General features: G+C 36.0%; 1 protein-coding gene across 1 annotated transcript; it reads right to left on the bottom strand.

The window, feature by feature from the left end:
* On the bottom strand, positions 1 to 24,777 carry LOC120071060 (Rho GTPase activation protein (RhoGAP) with PH domain-containing protein). Its single transcript, XM_039023068.2, has 22 exons — positions 24,175 to 24,777; positions 20,791 to 20,827; positions 19,835 to 19,911; positions 18,599 to 18,669; positions 18,440 to 18,518; positions 18,197 to 18,341; positions 17,945 to 18,064; positions 13,930 to 14,007; positions 13,694 to 13,749; positions 13,531 to 13,600; positions 13,167 to 13,254; positions 11,939 to 12,182; positions 11,295 to 11,516; positions 9,909 to 10,238; positions 7,177 to 7,226; positions 5,877 to 5,937; positions 5,715 to 5,798; positions 5,301 to 5,414; positions 5,045 to 5,214; positions 2,393 to 2,462; positions 669 to 872; positions 1 to 547 (listed from the first exon to the last, which is right to left on the bottom strand). Exons 1-22 carry the CDS (start codon positions 24,226 to 24,228, stop codon positions 359 to 361), a joined length of 2,613 nt encoding a protein of 870 aa, XP_038878996.1. The 5' UTR covers positions 24,229 to 24,777; the 3' UTR covers positions 1 to 358.
* Positions 24,778 to 25,267: the final 490 nt, after the last annotated feature.

The raw sequence follows: 25,267 nt of genomic DNA, 5'->3' as shown, positions 1-25,267 counted from the left end.
TTTGGAACTAAATATATATTATATATGTTCAATGGCAAAGCCTTAAAACTACTATTGTTACAACACGACCCACTTTCTCTTAGTCTAATCCTCAATAAAATCGAAGCAAAATAAGTGAAGTAGAAGATTACAAAACCAACCAAAGTCCTCATTGGAGAAAGAAAAAGAAGAATGAGGGGAAAAAAGGAAGAAAAGACATTAAAGATGGCATCCCCATGAAAGACCAAACTTAAATATAGGAAAGGCACACACAATGAACTTTTCTTATATTATAGGTGTAGGAGGAGGATATACAACAAATGGATGATTGGAACTAATTATGGATATAGAGAGAATTGCCTGTGCTCGGTGTTGTTTGTTATTTCCATGGCGGAGATGGCGGTTGTTTATAGATGAAGTCTTGTGAGGATGATGCACCATAATTTAAATCAAGATTATGGAGCTGCTCCATCAACTGAGAACGTCTCTCCTTGAAGAAATCGAGGCGTGTCGTTAATTCTACCAATGTTGACGAAGGCACTGTTGAGTGTCTTGTGTAATCCAAAACCTGGAACCAAAGATTAAATTTCAATGTAAAAAGATATTCTAGACCTAAGACATTCAGATTCAGCTTTTAAGTAATGGACGTGTTTGGGACGAGAAGTGGGCGAGAAGACGGATGTATTTACCTCTCCTGCTTTTGAAGTAGAAGGCAAAGAAGCAGAATCAACAGCAAGTTCGTCCACAGAAATGCTAGTTGAAACCTCGGTGCTCTTTGAGTCACTTGGGCTTAATGAATCCATAAATAGCTTCCGTGGAGTTGGTTTATTACTATTTGCAGATCCTAATACTTGTCCTTTGATATTTCTCCAATCACTTCCCATCAAACCTTCCTGTGTACCAAAAATAGAAACAGATTTCAGTTTAGTTTATAAGACGAGGAAGGCTAAGGTCAAATAAAATAGAAAATGAATTGTTAAGGACCCGTTTGGTAATCATTTTGGATTTTAGTTTTGAAAACTAAGCTTATAAACATCCTTTCTACCTCTTTATTTCTTACTTTGTTATTTATTTTTTACCAATGTTTTAAAAAATCAAGCCAAGTTTTGAAAACTAAAAAAGTAGTTTTAAAAACTTGTTTTTGTTTTTGGAATTTTGCTAATAATTTAACTCTTCTACTTAGGATATACGCAAACTATGATAAGAAATTGAGAGAAAATAGGCTTAATTATCAAAAAAAAAAAAACCAAACGGACCGGGCCTAAGTTGCAGATAAATTAGAGCATCATCTACTCCCAGTGGAAGTCGGAAATGGAAATATATCTGAGCTATTATCTGCTGATAAAGCTAGACAGCCAGCTAGCATGCAGTTGGTCTACCGATGAGATGGAAAGAGTAAATTCTAAATCCAAATGCCTTTCTGGTGGGCCGGCGGCTACCTATATAACCCCCCACTGAGTTCTTTTTTGGGCCAAAATACCATTTTAGTTTGTTCTTGTACTTTGCAATGTACTTTCAATTGTCCAAAATTTAGCTCCTATACTTCTAATAAATTTTAAATTTAGTGATTACATTTTAAATAAATCTTAAATTTAGTCCTTTGAAATTGATTTTTATCAACATTGGTTAAATAATAATAATAATTTTCATTTAAAAAAAATCTAAAACACTGTTGTGAATATATTTTCAAAATTTTGTAAAGGGAATGCTAAACTTTCTAAATGGAACAGGGACTAAAACGACATTTTAACCTTTCTTTTTATACTGAAAACAGTTTTTCCATACTACATTCACATGCTAAGAAAACTCTAGGTATATTCTTTTATAGAAAACAAATACATGTATTCAAAAGAAGACAAAAGGACAACTTAAGGTCAAGGGGTAGAGATTACCCCTCCCTACCAAGACAACTAAAGAAAAGCTTTCCAATTGTGTCTTATTTTCTTTTTCCCTTTGTTTTTTTAATCAGAATTCCAATTGTTAAAAATCATTAAGAACTAAAATAATACAGATAATAAATACTCTGGATACGTGACTACCGTTATTAACACATCCATGTTTCAAAACAAAGAATTATATATAAGACTAGAAACCAAGTACATAAATGGTTAGGCATTTTATCCACTCATCAACACAGCTACCCAGTGCATAAGAGCTAAATGGTTTAGCAATTAATTATGCATCACGGCAAGTGTAAACTTCTCAAAATTTTATTCCTTAAAAGGTAAAATATATAATAAAAGAACGATAACCGTGTGCAACGACATGCGAGCATTGTGTAAGAAACAATATTAGATAAATTAATCATAAAAGAAAACATAGATGATGAAATTCACTAGCTAATCAAAAAGAAAAAAGGGTTCATTTAACAGTGAAGGACAATAGACATGGAAGTAACATGAGAAAAAGATACCTCATTCCTTTGTTTCCTTTCATGATTAACAAAAGCAAGGGTCGAGTCAAAATCTTGCTGAAGAAATCTCCTGCAGGAAGTAAGAATATTTGAGAGAAAAGTTTTTTCACGGAGTAAACAATTTAGTGGCATTTTTACTTATTCAACGCTACAAATTTATCAAAAGATTTAATGTCAACCATAGATATATGGTAAGAAACAATGAGCTTTCATTGGCAAAAAAAATTGAAAGAATATGAAAAGACATACAAAGACCAAAAAAAAAAAACAAACAAACTCACAAAAAGAGTCCTCAACTACTTGAAAGCTCTTGTTCAAATTCAAAAAAGTCCGACAGACATACACCCATAAAGACAGATTAAATCTCACCACCTCCCAAACCTCCCCTAAAGACCTCTCCACTCCTCTAAAAGTTCAATTATTTCTCTCGATCCACACTCTCCACTTAGATAGCAAAACAACAAGTCTCTCAGAAGATTCTTCTCTTATCACTACGGGTGCAAGGGGTTCGGTTCGGATCGGTTTTTGTAGAAAACCAGAACCAAACTGCTCAATCGGTGAAGAATACACAGAGAACCAAAGCCGAACCGGGCTTGTTAGAAGACTGAACCGCCTTAACCGCCTAAGATTGGCGTTTAGTCGGCTCGGCTCTTGGTTCACCAGTTACCACATGTGCGCACACGAGGGAACTTGACAGCTGGGGGCAAGAGAAATCGCAACGCAACTTTATTCGAAATAAAATAAAACCCCACATTCCCTTGGATTCAAACTTGTGACCTTGAGTATTATGGAGAGCATCATCACCAACCCGACGACAAAACCCTTTTGAAACATCTACTAACGTTTATGATATATATTGAACGGCCAGATCGGTTTTATCAATCTATTTGCTTGCCCAACTCGAAACCGACCCAATAATTTTTGGTTTGTTTATTTTCATCCCAAACCGCCAAACTGACTAGCTTCAACCTGAACTGACAAAGCGGGTTCAATCGGTTTAAACGATTTTTCCAGGTTTTCAGTTTTTTCAATCTATTTGCTTGCCCAACTCGAAACCGCCCCAATAATTTTCGGTTTGTTTATTTTCATCCCAAACCGCCAAACTGACTAGCTTCAACCCGAACCGACAAAGCAATTTCGATCGATTTAAACGGTTTTTCCAGGTTTTCGGTTTTTCCTTGCACCCCTACTTATCACAAAAGGGGAAGTTCATCAAGATATCCTCAACCATAGAAGGATAGTCCCTATTTCGCACCACAGCGACCCCAAAAAATCCGAAGCACCAACTCCAAAGGGAATGAGTAAACTGGAAAACCCACATGAGATGATCAAGATCCTCCTCTACCATCGATAAAGGATACACCATTGTGGATGCAAAACCAAAGTAGAATACCGCTAGATATAATCCTCAATGTTTACCATGTAAAACTTGTCAGACAAATTACAATATCTTAGGGATTTCAACTTTTCAGAAAGAGAACACTAGGTCACTCGAACGGGAGAACGGGAACAAAATATGATGAAAGGCAATCAGAAAGAGATACCCTTCAACGAATTAGGATCCCAAGAAAATATGAAGAAATGTGATCGGAAGAGATTTGACGAATTAGGATCCCAAGCTCATAAATCCCTTCTAATGGATAAACCCTCTAATAAAAAATAATATAAAGAAGACCCACCATCTCTAGAGACTCGATTAGTGAGAAGATGACAAAAACCCAAATAGAGGGGGATGACTAAGAGAGACAAAAAGAGGCAACCAACTGCAACCTATTATCAGACAAGTGATAAAATTCTGGGACTAATGCATAAAAAGGCTTAACACCCACCCACCAATCCACCCAAAAGCAAGCATCGGACTCGTCCACAATGAATCATTTGACTATCTGAAAAAAATAATAATAATAAACTAACGTTAAAGGATAACAAGCCAAATCCTTTTCACTACGACACCCATCAGCCTTCAATAACCAAATCTAATACATGAAGAGCCCTGAACTTTACTGGGATAGGTTACCAGCCCATCTTCTGAAGATGGGAGGGGAAGGGGGAGACGACATACAATGAACTGTTTCATAGAGGGAAAGAAACCTAAGATGTGTCTGTAAACCAAGTAACAGCAGTAAAGTTGACCTAAACTGCGTGAATTAAAATTTTTTAAAAAAATAAACAAAATAAATAAATAAATCGTTAGTTCTCACAATCATAAAGAGAAATTTGAAGAATTTCTTTCTCCACCTGTGCTTTCGTGAGAAATGAGCTTTCTTGTGGAAAGCTGGAATGTGTTTTATTGTGGGGTCTTTGGCGCGAAAGAAACCATTGAATCTTCAGAGGATTGGAGAGATCTCTAAGTGATGTTTGGTCCTTTTGTTAGATTCTATCTTTCTCTTTGGACTTTGGTTACGAAGTTATTTTATAAATACACATTAGGTCTTATTTCTCATTATTGGAGCCCCTCTTTGTAGGCTTTTCTCTTGTACTCCCTAGCATTCATTTTATGATTTTAAAATATATTCTAAAAAATATATATAATAATAAAAAAAACTGCAAGATGCCACAAACCAGCCAGAGGTTTAACCATTGTCTAACAACCTCCTGATCCTTATCCTTAAACTAAAGAACCAACAAGGTAATATAATATCAGAAACTCACAGTTGAGAACCATGATTCTGAACATGTTGATATCGGTCACATGCATCAGATAAAGAACCATAGTTGTGTTGGCGTTGCTGATTCAACTGGTGGTGGAGCTCAGCAACTTTCTGCTTTAACCGAGCCACATCTGCTTCAGCAAGAGCAATCTCCTCAAGCTCAGCCCTTGTCTTCACATCAGCATAATCATGCCTCTTGAGAATGAATGACTAATGGAGGTGAAAGAAAAAGTAAATGACAAAACATGCAGACAAACCTTTGAATCCATGCCACGTGAATTATTAAATTGTCCAGAAGACATGCTTAGGCCAACTTCCAAAGCAGCTCTAAGATCTCTTTCTGCTTGCAATTGCTCTTGTAATCTTGAAACCTACATGGTCATTCAAATGCCAAAAGCGTATTTAAGAAAATAAGTATGCATTCAAAGTCACAAGAGCCTTTCAGTGAAAAGTTTTGTTTCTTATTATAGAAAGATAAAATGAGAAAACGATACTATATCCACATAAATAACTTCCAACGCCACTCCCATCACCAAACCAAATCTCAGATACTAATAGTCATAAAAAATTTAAAAAAAACAGTCTTATAGTATTAATTATTGCAGCATAACTATGCCAAAGATAGAAAAATGAAGTTCAAGCAACAAGCATTCACCACCCTGAAAACGTACATCTTGTTCAAGTGCCAACCGTCGCTCATGCAAAGCTTGTTTCCTTCTTTCCAAGCTGGCTTGTAAAATTGCATTTCCTCTAGCCTACAAAATAAGGATATTCAGTGAATACAATAATCAACTACAGGGTCTTCGGATAACAAAGTTAGAGAGGTTGATTACCTCCTTGGCAATCCTCTGTTGCAAGTCATTTTTTGTCATCTCAAGCCTCTGAATAGCAAGCCTACAAAATAGTTGGCATTTGTCTTCAGGGAAAAGTTCAGTTCATGGTGAAGTAGCATTCGAAGGGGAGGAGAAAGACCCATGGAACCATCCAAAAGTATGAAAGAGTTCTTAAAAAAAAAATACAAAAAGTAATTTTTTTGAAAAAATACTTTGTTTCATTAAGCAGCAGAGGCAAGTTGTAAAGAACAAGCCAATTTGGAATTATCACAGAGTTAACTTTGCATTGTGGCAAAAAGTCAATTAGGGAAACTTTGTGCAGTTATGGTAATGAATGTGGAGGAGATATTGTGACCTCGACTGGAACTTCAATTGTTCAATTGTCTTCTAGTGTAGACCAAGAGTGAGATATTTTATTCAATTCCAAACGACCCTAACTAACCAACAGACCAGAATCCCAACTAACCAACAAATGAATAAAAACCAATCCACCCGAAAGACCTTCAAACACCAGTAAAACAAATAAACAACCAACTAAAATAAGACATTCCTGGGAAAATACAATAAAGCCCTTTGGTTAAGACAGAACCGAGTACATCATCTTCCTTCAAAGATCTATACTTATCATTTTAACACGTGTCCAACAAGTGACCAATGTACAACTCGAACTACCCTAAAAGGAACGTATACAACCAAAAGGAGTTTTTATATATTTTTATTTATTTTCTATTTCATATGGAAATGATCAAGCATCTCATTCACCAACAAACAACCCAAGGAACAAATGGGCAGGACGTCCCTTTTCCCAATGAAGGGTCATACAGCCAAAAAGAAAATAAGAAACGTAGCTATTCTGTCCCAGTTATTCTGAACATGTAAATCTAGTTTGACAATATATGGAATGGGGGAATCGAAATTTTGACCCCAAAGTCGAGAGTATAAGCTTTATGTCAGTTGAGCTAGGTTCATATCGGCCTCAACGTGAAATTCTTGTCATCTAATCATTTTTTCTGTTTCATTTTAACCAAAGGTCCAAAAGGTGGAAATTGCAAAACAAGTCCTACACAGCTTTAACATGCCAATCCTCACATCTTCCATAACAATAACAGAATTTATCCATCTTCAGTTACAAAGAAAACTTGAAACATATAATGAATTTAACCTGCTAATTAGCTCATCATATAACTTATATAGTTATATGATGAGCTAATATGCACGTGTGTTTTCAGATTGAGCTCAAATAGATCACAACACACTAACATATTTCATATATTAAGCAAAAAGCCAATGAACATCTTACTCTTCTTCTCCAGAAGAATCAACTGACTCAATAGAGGGTGTCTTTCTGGCCTGCACCAAATAAAATCAAGAAGATCAATTTTTGATTTAACGAGCAAAGAAATTTTTTTTAAGGTCCAGACTATAGCACAAGAGTGCCTGTATTAATAACACTTGTCAATATCAGTGATCCTTTTTTTTTTTTATGAGATTGCCAGCATCAGTGATTAAGCACAACAAATAATCTTTGTCCTAGCAGTATGGTTTGCTTCCTTTTTTCTTTGGAAAAATATCAATTATACCCTTAAACTTTACGGATTGTATCAATTTAAACCTCGAACTAATAATTGTATCAATTTAAACTCTGTTCTTTAGTAAGAGTGTCTATTTACACCTTCCATTATGTTCCGTTTAGAAAAACCTCATGTGAAACTTATAGTTGTATCAATTAAACTCCTAAATTTTTATAAATGAATCAATTTAGACTCTCAGACGAGATTTCCTTCAAACCATCCATGCATTTACTCGAATTGTCCATTTGGTAAAAATCGTCATGTGAAGAAGTCTACACATGTTTGAGAATTAATGCATAGATGATTTTCAAGGGTAATCATAATGAAGGGTCTAAATTGAATGATTTATAAAAATTTAGGGGTTTAATTGACTTAAATTATAAGTTTCTCACGATATTGATCGAATGAAATTTGGAGGGTGTAGTTTGATACACTTATGAACAGTTTTGTGTTTAGATTGATACGATTATTAGTTCAGGGCGTTAATTTTCCCTTTCTCTTTCTTTCTTTTTTATGAGAAATCAAGTTTTTATCAAGAAAAATGGAAGAATAACACCAGTTTGTTTGTTTTGTTAACTGTATCTCTAGGTGGGCAGCAGCACCTCATCAAATCCTAATCCTCTGAAAATACCGCACATCTCTCCACATTATATCTCAAAAAGCTCGAAGGGAGATTCTAACCTAAGACCTCAGCATTTGTATGTCAAATCTCTGAAATCCTCAACCTCCCCAGAAAGGGAGTAATTTCTCTATTCTCACATTCCATATGGCAGTTAGCTTCTGATGTGTTCGGACTCCTTGGGCATTTGTGGGATCTAATCATCCTTCCCAAGCGGAGGGTAAGGTCATCCAGAAGCACAATTTGACCAAAAAAGTTATCTTTCTTTTCTTTGGATAATGATTCATGATGGTTCAAATGCATGGATCATGTGGTATTGTTCTGGCAAGTGCTCAATGGGCTCATTTTAATGCTTTAGATTAGTGTGAACATTCACACCCTTTAGCTCTTATGCTACACGATATTGGAATGCTGTTCTAACAGCTTTCGGATGGTGTATTGCTTTGCCTAGAAACATTTTCGATCTGTTATCCTTGATTTTGGTGGGCCATCCTTTCAAAGGAAACACGAAAACCTTTTGGCTGGCCTCACTCCTTTTAGTCTCTTTGGTGTGAAAGGAACGGGCAATATTCAACAGCACTTGCACTTCTTTTTTCTAGGGTTTCTTTGAGCTTACTCTTTTTAATGCTTTAGATTAGTGTGAACGTTCACAACCCTTTAAAATAGGATACAGTATTTCTGTTTCCTCTCTACTTTACTAAGCAATTGGACCTCTTTCTTGTAGCTCGCATAGGGGGATCAATTTTATTCATCAACGAAATTTTTCTTTCCTTCTCCAGGAAAAAAAAATCGTGAGTTCATGAAGACTGACCAACTGAATGGAATTGGTCCATACCAACTGATTTACTTCAGTTTTCCTACTCTCTTGATTTTCTTTGGTTTAAGCACTTATAAAACCATTGGTTAGTTCACTTTTGTTTGGTTTACAAAAATGATACACGCCAAACTATAGCATACTACCAGAAAACCTTTGATCTATTGGCAAAAATGAATATGATACAGGTGTTACTCTGGCTCGCTACTTGAACGGCTTTATCCTACAAGAGCCCATAAACCAATTAATACTTGGACAGGGAACTACAAACAAGAATTTCAACTTCGTGATTGGAGAAGGGTAGATAAAGAAGTATAGGAACCCATAGGGACACCTAAACCTACCAAAGTACTAGGCTATTTTAGAGAGGATATGGAAGGAGTTTGATTGATGCTATAAGTATAAGCAGATGCAAAGTGATAGTTATCTAATGACAGTGCATACTAAAATGTTAATCCTTCCACAAATTATAGTCTCAGTGATCTAAAGGTCAGCTAGAGACATTTTTGTAGCTATCTTTGACAGACTCTAGTACAGGCTTTCCCCTTCAGAAGTTTTTGTAATATATATATATATATATATATATAAACACAAAAACAGTGAATGTTAAGAAACTTAGAAGATCAATATTTACATAAACTAAAAACAGTGAATGTTAAGAAACTTAGAAGACGAAACATCTTTGGATTTCTTGATGGAAATATCTTTAAAAAGATTCACCGACATTAGTAATGGTAGATACCTTTGAACGAGCGTGAGGGGGAGTGCCAAAAGGTAAATATTCTCAGTGGACTATTGTCAGTTTAATTTTCCACGACTAAGTCCTTGACATAAGTTTCTTTCCTTGTCCATTACGTCTAATTCCTCCGTTTAGATTGTATTTCCTAACCTGGTTTTAGGTTAGCTTTTAAGGATTTCATGGCAGCAATCTATTTATGCATATATTCTTGTAAATTTTTAAGACGGAAAAGGAGAGAATAGTTTCACTTCTACTCTAATATTCTTCAACTGAAAAAATGAAAACTTACATTGCTCCTTCCCCAGAAAGTTGTTCTCTTAGCATTAATATTAGAGCTTGAAACTTTACCAACTGGCTTCGCAGAACTTGACTCATTTCCTGGATCCATTGAATTCAAAATTTCTCCCATTGAACGATAAGATTCGCCGGCAGGTGAAATATTTGGAGTTTCCATCTCAGTCAAAGAGTTTACATGTCCTTTCTTTTGTTTGCTTTGGTCCCCAATCAGTTGGACATTGGTATCAGAGTTCTTATGATGATCAAAACATGAATTTGAACTCTGAGCTATATCATGATTTTCTCCTGGGGATCCAACCTCCGAGTCATCACCTCCAAAAGCCTGTTCATGTACAGAAATTAGTGCATGTTATTTAGCATTTCATTTGTCAACAAGGATAGTTATTCAAGGAAGAGAAGCAAATAGTCCTGACAAAGAACAGCACAAAGTTCCACCGATTTTATATCGTGTGAATTCAACTTAATATTAATAGATGATAAGTACAGTAACTAATACCAGTCTTTCGTTAGAGAGAGTAATATGCATTTATGGATAAAACTGAAGCAGCGAATTAACTTGAGAAAGTGCAACACTATTGAGATCTTACATTATTGAAGGCCATAAAGCTGCTAATAAATCATTGACCAAAAGAGCTCAGTAAGAATCCCTCTACTTAAGAAAACTATTATTCCAGTCATGCTTTAGCAGATTCAACTTCCTTCTCCCTATCATTAAGAGTACCATTTGAAGCTTCACCAATAAGATTGTTCTTTTTTAATAAGAGCTTCACTAATAAGATTGTTGATTGTAGTAAGAGTTGAATTCTCTTCTACTGGATGCATTTTCCATTGTTTTTTCTATAGGAAACAAAAAAAAAGTTCATGAACTTTTTTTTTTTTTAACAAGAAACAACTTCACAATGATATAAAAAGAATTAATGAATTAATGTTCAAGGGATACAAACTCTTCTAAAACAGATTTTTAAAAAAATAGTAACAAAGAAGAAGAATGAAAATGAAAAAACATAACAGAACATAACAAAGAATTTGAAGATCAGAAATCCAACCAAGAAAAGAAATTAGAAATTAGGATAGTTGATTGCAACGGTAAATGCTATAAATTTCAAGTAAATGTTTTTTTTTCCAATTCAATGTATGGTGCTTCCTATGTATCCCTGCCTCCAGACGAGGGAGATTCGTATTTCTCTTGGTTTTATTTTTGTAACCCTTTATAAGATTAATAATATGCCTCTGTTTCTGAAAAATAAAATAAATAAATAAATAAAAATTAAGGAAAATTTAACCAATAAAAATGCACAATGTTTCAAAAATAAATGAATGTGAAGACAGATAGTGCATGCTCCATGCGCATACATTCACACACACACACACAGAGAACCTTATAGTCATAAAGATCACTTCCAGCATAGCCACTACTTTCACTCAATTTTCCACTAAGAACCCGCTCAGGATCGTCATCTGTGTCTGGATCAACCCCATTTTCCACATTGTGAAAGCCATTTCCTTTCACATCAAGATTATCATCATCAGTGGAATCGTCACTTCCACTATTTTCTATCTGAGAATCTGCTGAAATTGAGCATCTGTGTAGATTCTCATCCTGGAAATAGATCACAAAAACAAACGACATTCGAAATCATAGAACAAAAAATTTTGAAATGCAACTAATAGATAATTAGACTGCTTTTCAATATTGTTATCCAACCACTAACATGTTTGTTTTCCCTCTACTAGAACGAAAAGATTATGCATTGAAGATTCTTTTTTTATGAGAAACTCTATATGGAAGGATATACAAGCGAGGAATACAGCCCATCCCAGAAGAAACTGAAACAAAAAAGGAGAATACAAAACGGGAAGGAAAAAAGGGTGGATATTTTCTTCCAACTTGGATGAAATTATTTCATATGATGAGCTTCAAGCTCGTTAAGGGACCAAGTTACCATTAAATCTTTCAAAAACAAAACTAACATGCGTCCTTTATCAAACAAGAAGAAAATTCTTAGAAGGCAAGTATCTTACATCAAAAATATTCTCAAACTCCTCCAAAAGTGTTGTAACAATTGCTTGAGCATTATTGGCCGCATTGGCAGCAGCCAGCAACTGAGCAGAGTTATCACCACTTACATCAAATTCATCTTCCAACTCACATTCCCCAGCTAATAAAGGTCGTAACAGCAAAGGTGCCATGCAAGCAGCAACAGCAGATGGAGTCATCCGATTCTCGTGAGCATGAGAAGAGATGGTATGCATCATCTTTAAAACTCTGGATAGAGAATGAGAACATCAAATTGACATGTTGGGAAATGCAACAATGATAGAAAGTTACAAAATTTATAACGCTATTCAAAGATAGATGATTCGAGAGAGCCTAATAAAGTACCAAGAATACGGAAAGCTTACAGCTATAGAAATAAATAACCAAATTTTAATGGAAAAACAAGCTTTGATTGAGAAAAAAAATTAAAGGAAAAAAAACCTAATTAGTACATGTATATATCCTGAGCCCAAACTAAAGGGAACGAGATGACTCCAACAAGTGACAAACCATAAGTGAGATATCATTCTTACAAAAGCAAGCTCCTCTGCAAGTAGCTTGGAGCTATCATAAAATGCAAGAATGTTATTACATTCTATAAGATCAACTATTTACACGTATTGTTATCAAGTGTGACCTTTAATTTCGCTTATTTAAAGGATGCAGATTAACACAATAAAAAACAAGAGAAAATGTAAAATAAATAATTAAAATTACAAATATTAATAAGGATGATGCAGGACATGAAAAAATGTAGGAAGAAGGGAAAAGGAGGCCAGTGAAGACATTTAGAGTTGAGGCCTGAGAGAAATCATTTGCGAAATAATACGTGTACTAGAGCATTTATATGTTTAGAGATTATCCTATTAACTTAAAATGCACACCAACCCGAAACATACATTCATTTCAGGCTTTACAAATTGAATACATGAACGTCTTTTAAAGCAACTATTCTATTCTGTTCTTAAACCAATTTCCATTATTACATGCCAAATCCTCCGTAAGAGATGTGCCCTAAATTAAGATTATAATAACCAAGGAGAAAGTGATGATCGACCAATTGATAGACCTAGAAATGAAGGCCTTCTCTTCATCAGTGCTATTTGCAATATGATTATTTTTATATAAAAACTTTTTGCAATATGAATATGTCACAACAAAAGTTAGAAAAGCTTACTATGAAAGAAAAGCAATTACAGATTAACTTCTAACCTTTGTAACAAACGTCGGTTTGGTTCAGGAAAAGTCTCCAATATAGATGATCGCATGGCATTGATCCGCGCCTCTTTTCGATCAATTTCTTAAACAATAAGAACAATAATTCAAATGATCAATGCTAATCCATTTACATTTTATAAAACAAAATAAGCCAAAAAGTGATCATCCCTGATTTTAAGATGATTTGTTAGATTATCCTCTACTTTAAATGATGAATTCTCACATTATATCCACAACCTAATTAAACGATGAATACTCTCACATTTTATCCACAACCTATGATTAGCACCACCATGTTTTTTCTTTCACAGACGTAAGGGGTTTCAATGAATTATAATAATGGGGTTAGCAAACTTACTATAAGCCTCAAGCAATGCAGTGCAGCACGAAGCTGGGACTGGTGATGATGGAAGCTCTCGTAGAATATGCTACATTTCAAATTACTCATTAAGAAGTTAAGATTGTACATATAAATAAAAAATAAAATATCGACGTATCATTGATATAATAAAGGAAAGTACCTTAATACAATCACCAATGACATGAGCATCCTCATCAGAACCAAACTCTGTCTTGCCTAGAAAAAACAAAGCAAATTAGGGCATGTGTTCCAACTTGGCATGCATCTATTTGATAGCAAATGAATCATTCCGCATAACTTTTGGTTTAGTAATCCTCTCCCTCATTAACTTTTTTTTTTTTTTGAAAGGTGTACACTTATCCTCTCTCTCATTAATTAGAAACATTTAAATAATACCTTGTTCATATTCCTGAACTCTACGGTCTACCTCTTCAACATCTGCAGATTGCCGCAAAATCCCTTCTACCTTGGTGCCTAAAGAGAAGTTCAAAGTAATAAAGTTGAATTGACAATATAAAATGTGAATACCAAGTGTTAAATCAACAATCAACCAAAAAATTTAGGCTGATGGGTTATAGTAAATTCAATAATATTAGTTCCCCACATTTGTGGGCTTAAAAATTTGTAAAAGGTCTAACAAGTAGAAACCAATATTAATTAGAGAGAAAATGAGATTATAGGAGTTCAAACATACTTCTTACTTTTGTACCATGTCATATTATCAATCAACCCAAAAGTTTAAGTTGATGGGTTAAGGTAAATTTAATTATATCATTTTTTTTTATGAAAATAACTTTCATTGAGAAAAACGAAAGAATACACGGACATCCAAAAAACCAAGTCCATAAAAGAAGGGGGCCTCCCACTACAAGAAGGGACCCCAACTATACAAAATCAAGTCTGAAGGATAGTTACAAAAAGCCTTCAAAATCGAAGGCCAATGAGATACATGGAAACCGAACAAGAGACCAAATGTCTTTGGCATCCCTTTCAACCTCTCTAAACACCCTACTATTCCTCACCCCAAAACACCCAAATAATAGCACAAACACAAGCACATCAAAGAAACCAGCCTCTCTCCCCAAACGACAGATTAAGGAGGAACTCCTCAATCATATCTCTAACATCTCTGTGTCGGACACTCAACATGCCAAATGCCTGGAAAAAAGAATCCCAAACATAGCTCGCGAAATCACAATGCCAAAGAATATGATCCAAGTCTTCCTCCGCCTTCCGACAAAAAATACAGCAAAAAGGCCCAACCATTAACAGCATCTTCCTTACAAGCCTATCCAACGTATTAAGACAGCCATGAAGAACCTGCCAAGTAAATAACTGCACCTTTCCAGGAACCTTGATCCTCCATAACGATGAAAAGACAGACTCGCGAAGAGGAGAGGGGTTAACCAAACACCGAAACAAGGACTTGTATGAGAACCCTTCTAAAGGATTAGGGCTCCAAACTCTCACATCTCCCCTCCCACGACAAAAGGGATGACTCTCAAGAAGAGAAAAAAGAGTCGTCACGTCCATCGTCTCTCTATTAGAAAGAGCCCGACAAAACCCAAAGGAAAAAGCACATGAGCTCCCATTTCAAACAAGAAAATTTGTCACAAAATGGTTTTTAAAAGAAGACAGGTGATATAACTGGGGAAATAACCCACAGAGAGGTCTCTCCTCCATCCAGAGATCTACCCAAAAATATGTCTCTCTCCCTTCCCCCACCACACACCGAACCAGACAAGTAAAGTCAGGGAGCTCTTTCGAGATATCCTTCCAAAGATTTTGGTAGGTGCCTTCGATCCCTCTATCCAACCACTCATAAATATGAGGACCATGCTTACTAGCAATAATCCTACGCCAAAGAGAATTGGGCTCAGCAGAAAAGCGCCACAGCCACTTGGCTAAAAGGGCTTTGTTACGATCCCTAAGATTCCCAATTTCCAAACCCCCCAAAGAAACCGGTTTTTCAAACCTCCCATCTAATAAGGTGCGATCCGTTTCCTTTACCTTCATCAAACCCTTCCCAAAGGAAATCACACCAATCTTTCCAAATACCTGCACATCTCGCCCAGGGCTCTAAAGAAAGAAAAGTAATAAACCAAAATACCACTCAAGACAAACTTAATTAAAGTAGGATGGCCCGCTTTAGAAAAGAAACCTTTTTTCCAAAAAGCCAGCCTACTAAGAAATTTATCCATCACAAGATCCCATAAGGAGACATTCTTCAGATTATTCCCAAGAGGAAGGGCTAGGTAAGAAAAGGGAAGGCTCCCCACCTCGCACCCAATCCACTCCACCCACCTTTTAATCTTGTCCTCCTCACAATTGATACCCAAGACGCAACACCTACCCCTGTTGATCTTCAGACTCGACATCTCCTTTAAAAAGGCGAGAACATGATTTAGCAAGAGAAACAAGTTATCACTTCCAGAGCAAAAGAAGAGGGTATCATCTGCAAACTGAAGATGGGAAAGGACCACCCTACCCTTGCCCACTTCAAAGGCTCAATGTTACCACCTTCAACACATTTACTCACCAACCTACTTAAGACATCCACAATAAGGAGAAAGAGAAAAGGGGAAAGAGGATCCCCTTGCCGAGATCTCTCGAAGCCCTCACTTTACCTTTAGGGCTCCCACTGATGAGAAAGGAATAGTTCACATTCCTCACGCAACCCCACATCCACGTACGCCACTTATAACCAAAAACCTTTCCTCTCTAAAATCTTATCCAAGAAATTCCAGTCAACATAGTCATAAGCTTCTTCAAAATCAATTTTAAATAGCAACCTTTCCTTCTTACAAGCTCTATAGTCCTCTATCGCCTCATTAGCTATCAGGGCTTGATCCAAAATTTACCTTCCAGCCACAAAAGCCCCTTGCGCCTCCGAGATATCGATAGGAGCACAATACTTTGATAGACCCTTAATAACCAAAGTATATGAAAGAAGAAAAAAAGTGAGAAAATAAGTAAGTTAGGAAAATATTGAGAGAATATAAGGGCTATGGAATATTGTTAGTTAGAGGAGGAAAAACAGAAAAGAGAGAGAGAGGGGCCGAATGGGAGCTATTTGTAAGGGTCATTGAGGCCATGAGAGTCATTGGCAATTTTGTATCAGTTCTCATATTTTGAGACTGATGGGAGAGAAGGGAAGCTCTCAAAATCTTCCCTACTGTTAATAAAATAAGGAAAGGCATTCCAACCTTATCATACTTCTAACACCAAGTTTGCATATCATCATGCATCAGAATCGACCAAGAATGTCTCATTCTATACTTATTGTAACTCCAATTCTCCATGTCTCATTTTGTATCTCATTTTGTAGATTATTGTTTGGCTGGCCTGAAAATTGTTAAATAAATGAAAAGCAATATGTTAATACACAGGCCTAACTCATCAAATTCATCATTTTGATTATTTGAAAATGACTCTTGGTGCTGGCCCACGTTGATGTATGTTGTGCAGTAGGCCTCCTTATATGGTCTCGATCATATTTTTGGTGTTATTCTACAGCTATAAATATTGGTGCAACATTTGAAGTTCTTTTGCAGTGCATCCTTCTAATGTTTCTTCCTAGGGGAATTGACACCTCTAACTTTCTTCACAGGTTCTTTGATGCTCAGCCCACATGGGTGTGCTGCACTGCGCCAATAGGCCACAGAGGATCCCATTCAGATTTTCTCAGATGTTATTTTGCTGTAAACATTTGGTTGAGCTATCGGAGTTCCTCTGGAATGATTTGGGTTTTTTCATTTGGGAGTTCCTTTAGAATAATTTAGGTTCCTCGTGTAGGACTCTGATTGAAGAGGTTCTACACGATCCTTTATGCAAGATTGGGAAGCTTTTGTGACAGGCCAATTTCTTTATCATTTTTTGGAGTATCTAGCTCAACAAAATACGAGGGTTTCTCGGGGTGTAAAGGGTGCATGGGATGTGGTTTAGAGTACTATTTACTATTATGCTTCCTATAAGATAAAAAGAAAAGATAAAAGTGAAATGGCTTTTCAGGACTATGCTCAACACTTTAACCATTCGTGTACAATAGTGTGCAAGAATTTGGTCGGAGATAATGATTTTGGAATCAATTCTGAATTTTTAGTCTCATTCTTGGCCAAAAGCAATAAAATTGTCCAAATAGCTGTATAGCTCAATCCTGATGTTAGATGGGCACAAAATTATAGCACCAAATCATGCTTTCTTGAAGCATTTTGAGATAAAAGAGTATTAAAACTCAAACTATTACTGTTAATAATCAGAAATAAGAACAGCTATCATTGCTATATGAAAGTTTGAATTCACTATGAATTGATATAACAAATCTACAAAATAAAAATAAAATAAAATAAATATAAAAGGAACCAAGTGAGAATAGCAATGATTTCATCATAATTTTAATATAACTTCTTACCAAATGTTTCAAGAAACCGAAGTGCTTTCTCAAGGAAAGATGGACCTCCGTCAATATCTTCCAATGCAAGTAAAATAGGTCTTCCCACCACCAAAGATTTAACAGGACGCTTATCTCTCCCTGGATATAATTAATGGATCATTGATGGATCAAGCAAGCAAGTATACCACACATATCCCTACTCCGAGCATTCAGAAAGGAATCAAGCATCATAACGAACAAGTAATTGCAAAATGATAGCAGAATACAAACATGGGTGGAAAGAGCTGTCAATTTTGTCACTAGTGTCACTCCGAAAAATCCCATTATGTCCCATGACAAGGGCAGCACTTGGTGCTTGTGCAAGGGCTTGTTCAAGCGCAGTTTTCCATTCAAACAGATCATCTGAGGTCTCAGCCTTTTTTATGTGTAAGGCACAGGAACAGAAAGCTCAGATTAATAAAAAATTCTAGAAATCAAAATATTCTTTGCATATATGATATAGCCTTAGAGTACCTTGAGAGTGAAAGCTCGTCCATCACGACCATCAGGAAACAATACAGTCAAGAGCTTCTTATCCTCTCTAACAACAACACTATATGAACGAAATTGCATGCTTAAGTTCAATAACAGCTAATAAAATTTAAAAATTCACATTCATATAGAACAACTTACCTCCCTGAATTATTCAAGTCTATGCCCCCCAAAGTAAGATTTACTTCACCCCCTCTTTGAGGAAGTGCACTCTAAATACAAAAAAAAAAGAAAGATATTTCAGTTATATAAATCAATCATGCTACATCGTTATCTACATTTAAAATTAACACAGTTAAAAAGTGAATGGATCTTATATAAGAATCGACATTTATAGCGGATGTTAAGCAAAAATATGTGGGATGTCGCTTGAAGGGACATCTAAAGTACAAAATGGAAAATCTTCTGAAGATTACCAAGTCCAAGCCACCACTGTCTCAAGGAAGAGAGACAATGTCTCATCTAACGTGGTGTTTAGATTTCCCTTCATCGGTTGCTAACAGTAGGAAGATCCTTACTTCTCTTTCCACATTCAATGCCATTTTTCATAGTAGGAGGAAGTTGGACATGTAATAGAGCAGGATGCCAAATGAGATCAACTACTTGACCATCTCTGTAAGGCAATCATTCCATATCGGTTTTTCCGAGATCTTTTCCTAAACAAATGTCCATAGCTTAGAAGATCTATAGTTTCCACCAGACAGGACATCCAACCGAGTCACAGGCTATGACTAACAACACAATCAAGAAAAGCAATCAATTTACTAATCCTTTGTTGACTCAAGTTGATACCCATAAGTACATTTCGTTTCGCAATATCCATCTTCAAAAATAGAGGCAGCTTCAAACTTTGAAAAGGTTGTACAATTGGTTGTCCATACTAGATAATTACATGATGTTAGCTAATGGAGGTCTGAACAGACCCTTGTGGCCTTTTGTGAACTCAAAGATTTTGCGACATGCCAACCACAGTGGCCTTTTGTGAACTCAAAGATTTTGCGACATGCCAACCACAGTGTCCTTTCAATCATCTGACTCAAAATGTTAATTACCAGCACAAAGAGAAATCTCTATCTTAAGGAACTGGCTAACTAAATTCTCTGGATCGACGAGTTTTGTTCATGTTTATTACCAAACTGATTGAGCTGAAATCTCTAACTTCACAAACTGGTATACAAAATTTATCATGTTATTACATGATTATGCAGAATAATTCATAATGTTTCTCTAACCCAAAACATGCCCTATCATGATCATCCAAAATAGAATGGATGGAAAGGAAACAAGTCATAACGTGATTATCCGAAATACCAAAACGATAGATAAAATTAAAAATAAGGAAGGAAGAAAGAACTAGGAAATTTTAACTATACTAACAGGATCATTTTTAAAGAATACTAGGGAAGTGCGTGTAAGGATGAACCAGCGCTTCTTCCAAGATTTCCACCCTAGTCCTGAACAAATATAAGAGCATTAGCAAAAACACTGAGATGGACGTTAGACCCTTTCCAACAGAAATAAACAAGCAAGTTTAGCATCATAGGTGCTGCAGGAAAATTTTGGAAACAATACTTTGAGACCAAGTGAATGAACTAACTATTAAAAATAAACCCTATATTTGAAGACTTGAGCATTAGCACAAGTACAATAATGAAAAGTTTCAGAGGTTTAAAATGAAGGGAAACATGGTGGAAGATACGGTAGGTTGAAAATGCTAGCATGTGTTCCTATATTGTGTCTGAAGCACTGCATAGATTATTACACCAAAGAGGTCCATAATAGCTAAATATTCCAACCCTTAATTTACTACAGCCTGGAGGAAAACTCAAGTCAATTAAGAATAAGATATGGAGAACTATACCACATCAAGAGGTCTACATATAAAAGATGCAAATATCCATAAATGCAAAAATAAGAATTTTATATTTTGCCAATTGGGAAACCTTTACGTAATCCCCTTGGCTTGATGGGGGGCACTCATCTACCCCTTTTGTATTCCTCTCTGATAATGAAATTCGTTTTTCTTACCCCAAAAAATATGAACAGAAACTACTAGTAAGGGACTGTCATGGATAACACCACACCCTAACAAATCAATCAAAAAGTCTGATTATATATTTAACAAAAGGAAAGTATACATGAAACGGGAAACATAACTTTTAATTCATGATGTAACTTCATTTACAATGGTGCACAAAGAAAAAATGTCTCAAATAGTTACTTGCTTATATGTATAGTTGACAGACATGTCTAGTACAAAATTATAATAAACTCCCGAGAAGCCCTAGTGAAGATAAAAATTTCAAGTGACGGGGAAGAAAAGGAGCTCCAACCTTTGGATGATATAAAAAGCGGGCCACTCTTGAAAACCTGCCAAATTAATGCACAGTTTAGAAACAAAGCTGAGTAATGGATGCTAAATTACACCAAATGCAGGGTCTTGAATCAATCAACTGAAAGAAAATATTCCTCGAGCATGAAGCTGCATCTTTCCCATAATTTGTCATTGGGTCTTTCACAAGAACAACAATATCAGGTGTTGTGCATTGAAAACTCAAAGGTCATCTAACAGGACCACAAATATGCTTCTTTTCAAAAATCGCAACTTAGATGAAGTGAACATGCAGTCTACAAGACAGGTCATAAGCAAAGCCTTAGATAAGAAGCCAATGATCATTAACTTAATGCCTTTTCCTTTTTTCTTTTTTTTAATTATCAGTTAAGTTTTATTCTCCTAGATTGAAGTTTGTTTCTTAGTTAGTATTGGGACTCCTTTTTGTGGGGGTGGTTTTTTCGTATCCGCTTGTATATTCTTTCACTTTTCCTAATGAAAGCTTGGCTTTTCATTTATTCAATTGCATCTTACGAATTTGAAAGCTTAGGTTATTCCAAGTAGGTCAAATGAGATCCAAAGTGAGACTCAAATAGATTTTTTTTATTGAAACTGAGACTCAAATAGATGTGATATTGGTTACGCTCATTCTAGCTAGTTCTTTTGTATGCCCTTATACATTCTTTCATTTGAATCGTGAAAGCTCAATTTCATACCAAAGAAAAATAAACAAGAAATATGATCTATTGCTAAAATGAGTTCAAAGGGTGTGGGCAAAGTTAAGATATCGGGCGGAGCTTAAGAAGTTTATGCTAAGTATGTGTTTTTAGAGGTGTCAATTTTCCCCGAACATGGAAGGGATTCACATTTCAATTGGGGATGGGAAGTGGGAATAGGGATTGCAAGTCCCATCTCTCTATGCCTTTTGATTTTTCAATATTTTACCACCTTCTCAATAGGACCAAGGAAATAGCATTGGTAGAGTTACATTCTAGACTTCTAGTAGGATCATAACCCTTTCCCTTTTGATTCTGGCTTCTCTACACACTTTAGTGCAAAAGGGTTAATACACTCTAACAACAAAAGTCCTTTCTCCCTTGCCCAACCACAACATCCCCCAATAAAGAAAGGAGGGCCACAACAAAACAAAGAACAAAAAGAACTCCCCAAGATCAACAAAACAATTTTTCTAAGCAAAAAGGTGATAAAGATGCGGGAATCTATTACAAAGGGGCGGTCCCCAAACCATATATCCTCCCAGAAATAAGTCCCCAACCCATCACCCACCACACACTGAATCAACTCAGAGAAAGAGGGGAGCTCCAAGGAAATCTCTTTCCACAAATTCCTAGAAGTGCCTTTGACCCTACCCGACATCCAATTGGATGAGGACCATACTTGCTTGTGTTTGCACTTTAGCCCTTTATAAAAGCTTTGGAGTAACATCCTGTGTCTATTCATACAACGTCACTTCTTCTTTCGGTTTCAAGTTTTGTAGAGCTCTCCTCGATTGTCGATGTTGGAGAGTTTTACTTCAAGTAGTTCTTTCTCAATATAGAGATCAATGCTTTCAAAATGAAGATTTAGATTATTTCATTCATCAACAAAATGTTTCTTATCCCAAAAAAAAAAAAAAGATTACAAAAATAGTTCTTTGAAGAATGATTACAAAAAAAACCTCTAGAAAAACCATCACCAAGTAACACGAAAATCCAAGATTGTCTATTACTTGTGAGGTTGAGGAAAACATCAAAAAACCCTTTGGTTTCTTTGTATCCAAATAACTCGAAATGAGGCTGCAACAATTCTCACTCATGAACTTTTAGGCTTTCTTTAGAGTTATGGGCATGGGCAATGAGCATTCAAGACAAAAACTCTCCAAAATTCTCTGGAGCAAACCATCTCACGTGAAAGACAGCCAGAATTACAACATAAGTTCCTAGAGAAGTTCCATGAAGATATGCTTCAGGCACCGGCCACCCTAATGTGGAGAGCAAAATAGGTTGCTGAAAGAGTCATAAAATACTCTAAAAAGAGTTCAAAGGAAAGTTTTCATATTGGGTTTCGGACCTTATTCACTCGCCTTATAAGAGCTCCCTCGATCTTATGCTCACCATGTCCCTTGTAGTAGGTGCTTTTTCTTTTTGGGCATTGGTACCCCACTTCAATTGGCATAATGAATTTCGACGACTTGCTATAGAACAAGAATGTGCCTAGTCATTTAAAGCTGGATAAAAGATTGGAGTCCTTTTGTTTCAGTTTGGCCCTTTGTGCAGGGCTGTTTGTCACTTGTATTCTTTCATTTTTCTCTATGAAACCTCGGTTTCATATCCGAAAGAAATAACTAAACTTAGTCTTGCTGCCAGCTCTCTGCACCCTGCAATCTGGTTGAATGCTTTGAAGAAACCTCAAACAGATTAGATAGAGAAGCCCACTCCTGAATCTCCCAATCATAAATATTTTCTAAAATTTTAAGTTTCACCTTCTGCTTTTTGGTTTTATGTTGCAGTAGTTTTCCCTTGGTAAGTTATACAATGCATAGTAGGGTAGCTCACATGCAAATAAGGAATCCCCACCAGATATCTCACAATACTTGAACTTCTATATCATTCCCCTGTGAAAGTAACATTCGGATTACACAAATTCCAACACTTTCCAATGTAAATCAGGGGCGGCTTGAACTTGAGATGTGAAATCTCAGACCGTTAGAAGCCAAAACATACTTGCTCCAGATATTACTATGCGAAAGACATGTCAACTTTGGGAGAAACCTCCGCAGCCACTTCGATAAGAAATCATATTCATGAGGCCATGTATAGGGCTCAAGAAGCCATAGCCAATTCGTTCGAAGAAAATAAAATGGGGGGAAAAAGACAAAAGCATCTTCAAAATTACGAATTGAAGACTGGAACTTCGATGGTTGAATGAATTGGTCGTTTCCATGCAATTGGGTACCGTTTGAACTCCAAATTTTATAATTCAAACCCAAATATTGAGCAAGCTAACAAAACTAAACTGAGAGATGTATTGATAAAAGAGCTGAAGGCAGGTTTGAATAATCCACGACTATTAGACAACTAAAAAAAATTAGTTCAAAATCCACTACAGGAATTCTAATTTGATCTAAATATTTGCTTAACTCACTTACTAAAATTAGTTAGTTTGAAAAAGCTAAATGGTTGAGTTCCTTCGCTTCTTCAATTCCAGACCTAATATAGTATACTCCGAAAGTTATTAATTTCTACGGGATTGAACCTATGATCCTCCTAGTACATTTTTCCGAAACTAATGAAAACATTTTCTAACATACGGAGTCAGTACATTTAGAGAAAAAATTGCTCTCAAAATCAACTCTCGGCATACTTCAAATCCAAAACAAAATTACCGTATTCGAAGACCCAGCTCGGGGACGCTCAAAAGCCGCCAAGGAAGCAGACATTCTCACCGATTCCCTCTGAAGCTACGGCATCGAAGGCACAGCCAATGCAAGTAACAAAATCACTCAAACCGTTCGACATTCACCGAAAAAACCAGTCCGATAGCTAACCTCACTTCTCTAAACACATCAAGCATCGATTGCCGCAGACAAGATGACAATGCCAGATCAGAGAGCAGCTCTAGCAATGAATCAGTGAGATCCAACAACAAAAGCAAAAGAAAACTGATCCCTAGGGCTAAGATTTGAATATAGACATGAAAGCAGAGCACCGTAACACAAAACCAATCACCACCTCAATTCAACTCCAAATTTCCCTCCATTTCTGACCTCCTCCGATTGGATTGATGGGAAGTGTGATGAAACTGACAACAAACCTCCAATTTTGTTCCCTTCAAACAAATTTTTTCGCACAAATTTCTCCTTTTTTTGATTTTGTATTGGATTAGGTAGATAGAACAATAGTGGTTGTGGTAGTAATATGGTAATAGAGAGAGAGCTTTTAGAGAGAGAGAGAGAGAGTTACTTTGCTTTTCACCTAATTTTGGCCGTGAGGAGAGAGAGAGGGAATTTGGACATGGAAAATGGCGGTAGTGGTACTCTGCGGTCGTGTGTAGTCAAGTTCCGGTCAATGCGAGTATCCCAGCCAATCAGAATTAGCCACGTGTGTATGTGGATTGTATTTTGAAAATCCTTGAATATAGGCTCCAATTATGGAGGTAATCTAGATTTATAAAGTAGAAAGTCCATTTGTGTTAATTTTGTCAACATGATTTGACTCGTGAAGCTAGTGAAAAAATAGTGGAAAGGGAAAATTTTTCCTTTTTTTTTTTTCTTTTCGTTATTTTATTCATATTATTGTTTATACTAGTAGATACAGAAAATTTAATTATATATCATTTAACACCCTCTTTATTATGGGCTTGAAATATGAATAAGACCCTATAAATGACAATTGATATTAAATGGGTGGTGAAACGACCATGAGCTTGAACACATAACTTTCTTAGACCATCCACTCTCACCGATTGACCTTGAGCTA

Source organism: Benincasa hispida, chromosome 2 (genome assembly GCF_027475165.1).
Source record: "Benincasa hispida cultivar pf3 chromosome 2, pf3_genome.v1.1, whole genome shotgun sequence".
Classification (NCBI taxonomy): domain Eukaryota; kingdom Viridiplantae; phylum Streptophyta; class Magnoliopsida; order Cucurbitales; family Cucurbitaceae; genus Benincasa; species Benincasa hispida.
Note: the sequence above shows the minus strand (reverse complement) of the source record. Positions and strands in the feature narration are given on the sequence as shown.